General features: G+C 35.0%; 1 protein-coding gene across 4 annotated transcripts in view; it reads left to right on the forward strand.

Moving 5' to 3' along the window:
• Positions 1-9,953, forward strand: part of LOC118182375 (uncharacterized) — a 411,384-nt gene extending 401,431 nt beyond the window's left edge. For all 4 annotated transcript variants that reach the window (XM_085814499.1, XM_085814497.1, XM_085814500.1 and 1 more), the window contains 2 exons: positions 1,351-1,577; positions 9,697-9,953. In XM_085814499.1, coding sequence (XP_085670625.1) covers positions 1,351-1,577; positions 9,697-9,843 — 374 coding nt within the window. In that variant the 3' untranslated portion in view covers positions 9,844-9,953. The remainder of the gene's footprint in view (positions 1-1,350; positions 1,578-9,696) is intronic.
• The last annotated feature ends 76 nt before the right edge of the window (positions 9,954-10,029 follow it).

Genomic DNA, 10,029 nt, shown 5'->3' on the forward strand with positions numbered 1-10,029 from the left:
AAGTAAGTATAACATGACAGTCATCAAAATTGAGAAATGGATGGATAATGAACGATTAGCATGATGTTCCAAACAAATTGTTCATGTGAGTTACCATAAAAGCAACGACATCGATAAGAGATGTCGTTGCTTTTAGGATGTTTTGTAGCTGGAATAATTCAACCCATCTTCCTAAAGGCTAAACTGCATGAAATGCAATGTCAGCCTGCCCTCAGGCAGAAAAACAATTGCTCATTATTGATGACACACAAAAACTGTGAAGCTCTCAGTGAATTAGCAGTTTGAAATCCTTTTTTACTGGTATATTTTTATGACCCATCTTTCTAATGATACAGTTTCTTCCGCCAACTTGATCTGTTTATGTCCACAAAATATTCACAGATGACAGAGAGGTCCAGTTGACCACTTCTTCGCAGCAGGGCCATCCTTTTGCCAAGAATTCCAGACATTGCCAGAGCGATGACATAAGTCTTTGGACGCCGAAAGAAATTACTTTGACGAATCAAACATCAAACGTTAATTATAAAACTAATGATAATATTTTTGTTTTCATTTACTAAGAATTTGAACGTGACATGACTGGTGAGCATTTCAGTCACACCAATCCAGTTATGTTTATCCAGCACGGTATCCAGTAGTATTTACAATATATATATAATATTAAGTAATACATAAACGAGAAAAAAAAATTCACGAATACTCACATTTCCATAGTCGTGCAAGGAATGAAACAACCACTTTCGAATTTTTCCCTATTTCAATACAGATATACATGAATAGAAAGCTATATTTGTTTACAAATATCATTTTTAATTCCCGATCTTGTTCTTCTTAGTATATTTTCAGATTATAAAGCAAATTTATCCTAAATTTGCATGACAATACTTGAATTCAATGAATAAAATTACTTGGCTTCCTCTCTAAGTATTTTATTTACTTGTGTTGTGACTTAGTTGACTCGTCCGAAGGTAATAACAGATCAACTCCAGGCATTTCGTTACAGCAAGGGTCCGAGATTGCACCTGTCGTTGTCCTGGGCCTTGAACGCCCTAAGGGCAGCAGTATTCATTTTTCCAGTTGGGTCACAACTTTGAAGGCAAATTCTTCGAAGACCAGATTCGAGGGTTTTCTATCACTCTTTCCGTACTCTATCTGACGGTACAGGACTGACTAAAATATGTATATTGTCCAAAATGAATTGAATTTGTATTAAAGTCAAGACTCGGATGAAATATTCAGTATAGCATGATAGCATTATAAAACTTCGAGGTGCTATATTGTAATTTTACAGTTGTTTACAGCTCGTGTTGTTCATTTCTTAGTATAATTTTTATGTCTAACTTCTTACAGGTGTTCCTATTCAAGAAGATTTATACGCTTGGGTGGCTGTGTTTCTGCTACCTGTGAATTCTGCCATCAATCCTATTCTTTACACATTGACTACAAAACTCTTTAAGCAGCATTTGGCCAAGATGGTGTACAATTTTAAAGCCTCGACAGCAGGATCTGGCGATAGTGTAACGCCGTCTTGTGCCAGAAATCACAGTTTGAGGAGCCACAAAGGTTCCTTTTCCCAGGTAAAAAAAAATAATTTTATATGTTACCGTCAATGAATGAAACACCGGCATTCTATAGAATGCTTAAGCATTTTATAGAATGCCTGGCGTTTTTAGGCAAAGTATGAAATTTGAAAATGTGTTTAGTTTTGTTTTCTACAAACATCACATCCAAGCGATTCAGCAACCAAAAGTCCCATGGTCCCTTCTTAGTAGTCATTTTGACATTTTTAGCATCACTTATTAACTTTTGGTAAGAAATGTCGGCACAATTTCGGTATAAATGTGAGTTTGGGTTATTCACAACGAATCGGAGTTTCATACTTTACCGGTTTGTCGTTTGGTATTCTTTAGAATGCCTAGGCTATGCGTGAAATGTTTAAACGGTAATGTATGGACGGCAATGTATGAAAATCCGTTCAGTTTTCGGCAACCTATAGAATGCCTAGGTATTCTATAGAATCCCGGATTTCATACTTTGCCCCTAACATATACATTATTTATACTTGAATTGAAAATTGAAGGATAATTATAAAATTGATTCTGATAATAAAAAATTGATATTACGTTTTGATTTCATTATTAACTCTCGATTATTTACTTCATTTCGTAGTATACTGCACGATTTTAATAATTTATCATCTTAATTTGAAATCTTTAAACATTTCTTTATATATTCGAAAATTAAAAGTTTATTAGTGAACTAACGGGCAAGCCCGCTAAAGGAGCGGGCTCCGGCCAAAGCAAAATTTCTATGTACACCTGAAAACAAAATGTATAAAAACATTTCAATATGAATAAAATCGGTTCAGTCTTTTCCAAGCAACAATCAATTCGTAAAAAGTGTTTCCTTGCCATACCAGGAAACAAAAACTTTTGACACTTTAGGTTAATACTTATTCGTATGACGTCATGATTTAAATTTAATGAAAGTTTTTTCAATAGCAATAAAAGAATTAACGTGGCAATAACGTATCTGGTCAATTACCCTAACCTGAAACAAAAACGTTGCCAACAGCAGCTATTTATTTAAAATGTTGACCATTAACGAACACTTTTCGCTGTACAATGACGTCGCATGCAATCACGTTCTTTCTTCAAGTCGAATATGACTAATTATAGAATATTTAATGATTGGCGGTGCTATTCTATTTCGTATTTCGTAACACTTATAAATTTTTTTAACAAACTCTACGATTTGAAAGCGAGCAGCGGCAATACTTTTACAAATTTTTATCTCCAGCGTGCAAGACTTACCAGTCTGAAAAATGAAGGCAAAAAATAGCGTTTTCCGAGTTTTAAATTAATACCCTGGCTGATTACGTAGAAGTCTTACGAAGATGTGAACAGTCGAAATGGCTTCCCACGAATTTTTGGAATCCCGGGATACCTCTCTCGAAACTCAACTCCCTCCTCCCCGTTTCGAAGGAGACGATATCACAAAAAAACGAACAGACAGACGCACACAGATTTTAATAGTATAGAAGATTCTTTGAATTAGATTAAAATTTTGTTACTTAGATATTTGGAGGTTTATTTCGAGCAATGTTCTGCAGGCATCAGAATATGTGGTACACCGAGCAGGCTTAGAACTGGAGAGAACCGTAATAGTAAACATGCAGGAGGTTAAAATTATATACTAGAAGTGTTGTTTGTATCTGTACTATGTAGTCGTTTCATTTTGTAAGCATTAAAGATTTCTTTTGGTGTTTACGCTAATACGTATTTCGTACGAAGCTAAATCTACAGAGATTAAACTATCAGTTTATTATTCATTACCTAAATAAATATAAATTTTTAAAGTCTTTCAGTTTCATATGTTTATTCTTACCTATATCATTATGCTTTTTTTTGCCCGCAAAACATAAACTTTTATCCTAATAAGAAATTTAAGTACGAACTCATTAATTTTCGTATTATATTAAGAAATATTTAATTATTTTTCATCTATGTAAATTGTAAAAAATATGTTAAATTTTTAAGTTAGCGTGCTTAATTTTTAAGCATATTAAGTAACATTATGAAATATAAAGCAAATTATTATGTAGAACTAATAATTAGGTTTTCAGTAATTATTTCGCATTTCACTTGATCCTTCCTTTTTCTTTTGGTAAAACAAGGATTATTTGTTTAATACTTAATGAAAGTATTATTGAAAGTATTTTTAAAATTAAACATTTAATTGCTAATTATGCACCGTTAACGGAGATCCGGTTTCTTGTTTTGCCCTTAATCTAGTAGCGTTTTCTTTCACATCAAACTTACAGAAAAATTCCAGCTTCATTAAAGATTTTTTACTGTAATATCTTTAATTTGAATTTTAAAAACCCGCTGCTTGTAAACTGCTGTTATTGTTTCCAAAAATACCGAATAAGTAGTTTTCAAATCCAAGCATAATTGTCAATAATGATTCAGATCTTATCAAAAGAATATAAGAAAATTTATTTTATAAATATAATAAAATGTATTTTTCTAAAATCATGCACATTAAAATAGATTTTAATATGTTTTCAGATGTGCATTAAAATTAGAAGAGAAATAATTATGTAATTGCTTAAAGTCATATTTCGATATAGTTGATTTATTATTCTACCGGTTCTGTGAATTAGTTTAGGCACTACCGGTTTGGGTTATCATCTCGGCCGTTGCTTTTCTAAGCCGCCTTTCTAAGTTTTTCTCTATAGTTTTTCTTTGTCCTAGACATTTGTCCATCCAAACTAAAATTACAAGATTCCTAATTAACCTAATGTTGTTAGTAATTATCTTATCATCTGTTAGCAAACTATACAGGTTCGTATGACGCAGCCTAAGCAGTCTTTCCCAGACTTGTCACCTGTTACATTACTCTTCGTCCACTGACTCAATGAATTGGACATGATTGGTTTGTGCCGTGATGGCTTTAATCATTTTTATGTAGTACAAGTCGGTAAAAAGTGCATTTAGTGCAATATTCCTGGCGTTCAGAATGTGCCTTAGGGCTGCTGTGCGTGGCAGTAAAGAATGTAATGTAGGGCATTTGCCTCCTTTCCCTTCGCCCCTCAGGCGCAAGTAGCATTTCTTCTAAGGAACCTAACGTAATATCCCGGAAACTTGTCGTGACCAGAGTAAGCTTGTAACAAGAAGCAGTAACATACGATCCTTTGGGAAGATCTCGAACGTAAAACGTATTGTATTGCCTTCGTTTAAGGGGACTCATACACCTTAAAACCCATAAGATCATCGAATATGTGACTGTTGCAAGAATTGGGATATTTTATTTATTGTAAAAGCAATTACTTCCATCTTTTCACAGCTGACTACATAATATAGCTGCTTTCTGAAATAGAAACCAGAAAGTTTGTGTTGCCACAAATATTTTTATAATTTAATTCGCTTTGTGACAACATTTTTCGTCATGTTTCCACCTTGCGGGGACAGTTTAAAACATTCTGCTGCATAATTTAATTTCATATTTAATATATAGCTTTTAAAACATTTGGAAACTGCTGTGAACTAAAAATTCTAAGAATTTCATGTTAAATTTTTATTTTATTTGGAAGTGAGTTTATAAAATGTATTTTATTAAAAAAAAATCTGTAATATTTTCGTCCATACAATTTTTTAATATTAAAATATACATCAGATTTTTGGTTCAGTTAAAAAATAGTGCCCATAAAAAGAATTCCATCCAATTTCATGAATGTACCGTTGCCCATTTATAAAATATCATGCGCGCAAGGTGGAAACATGACGAAAATTTTTGTCACAAAGCGGATTAAATTACAAAAATATTTGTGGCAACGCAAACTTTCTGGTTACTAGTTCCCAAAGCAGCTATATTATGTAGTCAACTGTAAAAAGATGGAAGTAATTGCTTTTACAATAAATAAAATATCCCAATTCTTGCAACAATCACATATTCGATGATCATAAGGTGTTTAAGGTGTATGAGCCCCCTTAAGTTGTCCTGCCATATTTGTAAGAAAGTATATTTTATGAGCTTTTTGGCTACGTCTCCGAGGCTCGAACTTCTATGCACATGGTCAGCTTGCCTAGCTCTACTGGTTGCCAGCTTGTCTAACTCGCCAGCTTGCTGATTACCTGTTATCCCGGTGTAACTCCGCACCCAAGTTATGCTGACGGGGCAACGTTGCTCTTTAGAGCAGCAAATACATAATTCCCTTAGTGTGTCTATTTGAGCAGCCCTGGCGCTTCTTTTATTAAGTACTTGTAAGACACAGCGGCTGTCTGCAAGAAGTGAAATTCGTTTCCTCTTACTGTTTTCACACACGTAGCTGCTTTGCGGAGCGTGTAGGACTCCACTTAGAAGACAGATGTGTAGTTGCTCAATTTGTAGCATCCGTGATAGCAATCTACATTGTTTCTTTGTGCTACGAATGTGGCTTCCTCTTCGTCTTGCAGAATTTTAGGTGTTTTGAACCAGGAGGATTCAGGCAACTGAGGATTATGCGACCCAATCGACAAATCCTGGTGGTGAAGATTCATCTTCCCCCACCTTTTATTTCGGGCGCTAGTGTAGATAAGTTAAGTATTTTTTATGCTAGACACATGAAAAATTAGCAATGCACTCGCCGGGACTCGAAATATGAATGCGCCTCTAGAATACTCATCGAGTGTGCTACTGTTAAACCACGAAGTTACGCAGAAAGGAGGGAGAGAATACCGTATCGTATTTAGTTTCTTTGAGCGGCCACTCGATTCGCCAAGAAATATTGTTTAATCCGGCAAGAATCAAATGCCAATTCACAGCCATTTGATTATTGCCGGGTTTAAACTTTATTGTTTGGGTCTTGGGAAACATTATCAACTGTGTTTTGGGCAGGCTAAAGTTTATACTTATGATTTCTTGTTTTAGTAAGAGTCAGGTTTATAATAAGAGTAAAGTCGTTGGCGTAGGCCTCTATTGTTGCGGTTTCTCCGAAATCTAAGTTCATGGATGTGTCCACGATTATATTCCACATAAGTGGTCCTATATTTGAGCCCTGGGGCGCTCTTTTCTAACAGTTCTCGGTAATGTTAACTCTGTCTCATTTGTAGGTGATTTTTCTATTATGAGGATAGCTAGCAATAGTTCTAAGCAAGTTTGGCAGGCAGTTTAGATCCTTCAACTGTGCTTTGAGCAGCAACCACCATAAGTGATTGAAGGGGCCGACACCAAATCTAATGTGGTGACACAACAATGCAAGTTATTGCCCTTGTTTTCTAAGGATGATGTCCTGAATGTAATTTAAGGCGTCTACTATTTCTTTTCCTTTGGTGAAGCCGAATTGGGCTGGGTTTAGAAGTTCATTGTGTTCCAAGTCAGTAAGCCTTTCGGTTAAAACTTAGCCCCAAGCCGACAGTAAGCCAAATGGGCCTGCATATAGCCTGCTTGATTTTGTTTTTCTCCCTCTTAATGAAAATGTATCAGTTTTATATTTTTCCAAAGTTTCTGGGAAATAGCAATTTATTAAGAGTAAGAGTTGGTCTTCGTTTGCTGTTTTAAATTCTTCGACTGAATCTATGATAAAGTTGTCTAGTCCTTGAGTCTTCTCTCTCTTGATTGAGATTTGTGTGTCGTAGCTCCAGTCTAGAAAATGTACTTCGCCGATGGTGTCGGACGGGTTGTTGGAATAACTTCGAATATCTTGTTGGCGGTGCCGAATCATCTGTAGCGTCATCTTGCGTATAGTTAATAATCTCTGTGATCATATTTTCCGCTGTACTTGTTTTTGTTCCATCTTCCTTAATAATGCAAGGGAGCTCGAGTGGTCCCATGCTCTTGCCCATTGACATATCAAAATAGATTCGAAAAAGGGAGTTATTGGTAATCCTATGCCAGAAGATGTCTTAGGTGTTCCACTTCGTCACTTCTATTTTTTATTTAGCTTTGTTTATCTTTTTTTCGTTTCTTTGGATTCTCTTCCTATAGGTTGTGACACCTTTTCGAAGTTGTTCGATTTCCGAAGTCCACCACGAGCGAAGATTTTACAAAAAAGCCTTTATTAACCTATATTTTATAAAATTTGTTTGTTTTGTAGAAAATGCGTCATTAGTAATTATTTTTGATCGAAGAGAAACAAAAGTTTAATTCTTTCAATAAAATTTTCAAAACTTATAAAACATAGCAACTAATTTTTAGTTACTTCCAGTTTTTTCTGTGCACGTATCGATAATTTTAGGCATGATTACAGAGAGAACCTATTTTTATTAAATGTGGAAATTATGCGTTTTCTTACTTTGAATAGGTTTTAGGCAAAGTATACCTAAATATAGGAAAAAAATATTTTGAATTAAACAAAAAAAAAGTTGCGTAGTTTTTTTTTTTTTTTTTTTTTTCGCAAACTCTAAGATGTTCTATGATTCTGAATGAACGTCCCATGTAATGCCGTTGTCCAATCTATTAGTATTTTAACACTTTAATAGAAGTGTGTTAACCATCATTGGTTACTGAATCAAATGCACCTAATTTTAATGCAGCTATCGTGATTCTATCGACATGATTATCTTTCACTATGCTTACATTAAGACGAATTGATAAACCATAACAAGTCTGAATTCGAAGAATTTCAGCAGCATCCAGTCGATCTCGTCTAGATATTCGTTTATGTCAACATGTTTATCACATCAATCAGCTTATCATGGAAATATGAGCATTGGCATCGATAAAGCCTAAAATAAACATTTCTCGTTGAAAATAAACATGGTTGCAGGTATGTCCCTTTAGATAAAAGGGTGTGGCAGAGTTTGTTTACATTCAAATGCTATATTTTGAATTTTTAGTTTTTGCAAACTTTTAAAAGTTGGTAATATGTTTTTCTATGAATCACTTCGCTAAAATTATGCACAACGCTCAACTACTATTCTTTGTTAACAGTTTCACCAATTGTTGCACAACATGATATATGACGCGCAACACCACAAAAGTCATAGAAAACATTTCACATTACTTTGATTTTTGACAACTTTGATATCAAAACCTAACTTGAAACCAAGCACGTAAACAAGATGTTTCGGTCTTGCTTTACTTTTCCAACGGCATTCACTTAGATTGCCGGGTGGCTTTTGTAACCAAGAATCATAGATACATGTTACGTGATTGGTTATAATGCATTTCCAGGACTTGCCTTGGAAAAATCATCTTTTGTGTATTATAATACGTTTCTGTTTGTGGAAAACATTCAGCTTGGTTGGAACAACATGGAAAGATATGGGAGTAAGATCAAATGACCTCCAAATGACCTTGATTGACAGCATCTAGATAATTGTAAGGCATTTGCATAACAATATCCGTAATTTAGGTTAAAATAACACGCCGAATAATGATCATTGGAGAAGTCAAACTACAAGAATCAGTGTAATATCTGTAAATTTTTCAAGATTAATTTAGATGGTTTATCTACAGAAGCAGCTTTCTCAGATGCCCAAGTACAAATGAAAGAGATAAGATGAGATATCTCAGCTGTCTAAATACAATTGAATGAAATAAAATGCGATATCTCATCTTTGCACTTAGACAACTGAGGAAGATGGTTCTATAGTTTAACCATCGACTGGGCCCCCTGTGCGGCCATGTATCCTACTTATGTATGTTTATATAAACTCCTAGTGGCTGCTTGGGGTGGTGGGCTGGCAAGGTTTCGGCGCTGGGTGCGAGATGCCTATGTGCCCCCCTTCCCTTCATTAACATCCAAGGTTGGTTTAGATGAGGGTGACGTCGCGCTATACCAATTCACCAATATGGTAGAGGGATGGTGACCACGTCCTCCGTCACTCACTTCATTGATCAAGTGGATATAACTTCTGATAACTAGTAATTTGTCCTTTAGGTTCGAATTTAGGTGAACGGGTTGGCTTATGATTGGTTTACCTTACATGTGCCGTAAATATTATCCTGTGTTCTGTATATAGCCTACCATTAAGGCATCCTCCCTGTCGTCGTCATTTTCACGTAACTTAGACTGTCTCGGTGCTAACTGATCGTAGTAATGAAGTCTCTATTTTAATTCTGTAAATTACACAAAAATGTATTCTGAATTCGGGGGGGAGGGCGATCGTAAGCCTTTGCAACATGAAATTATTGAAATTCTCATTTGTAAAACGTTTTATTTAATATCGATATATAAGATAATTTGTTATTTTTTGTTTGTTTGTGTAATAGGCGGATCACAACAATATAGCTCTGGTGATGAACAGGGGCTGTCCAGAATGTCGTCACCCAAATGTTTCCAGGAACAAGAGCTCTGCGCACATAGAATGCAGGCGGAATTCGAGCAAGCGCCGCACCTCGACAACCAATGTCGTCTGAAAACAAACATTGCCACGAACTGGCGAACAGTCACAGTTTGTATATAAGTCATTGTAAAGTTTAAATGAATATGTTATTGATGTTGTTAATAATAAATTTTATCGTCCAAAGCGTGATATTTATTTTTACACAGCCAATACTATGAAATATATTCCAGAAATCGTTAATAAAACTAGTAAAAGTTAA

Source organism: Stegodyphus dumicola, chromosome 4 (genome assembly GCF_044657685.1).
Source record: "Stegodyphus dumicola isolate Sdum_Otavi_A_Nest chromosome 4, ASM4465768v1".
NCBI classification, from domain to species: domain Eukaryota; kingdom Metazoa; phylum Arthropoda; class Arachnida; order Araneae; family Eresidae; genus Stegodyphus; species Stegodyphus dumicola.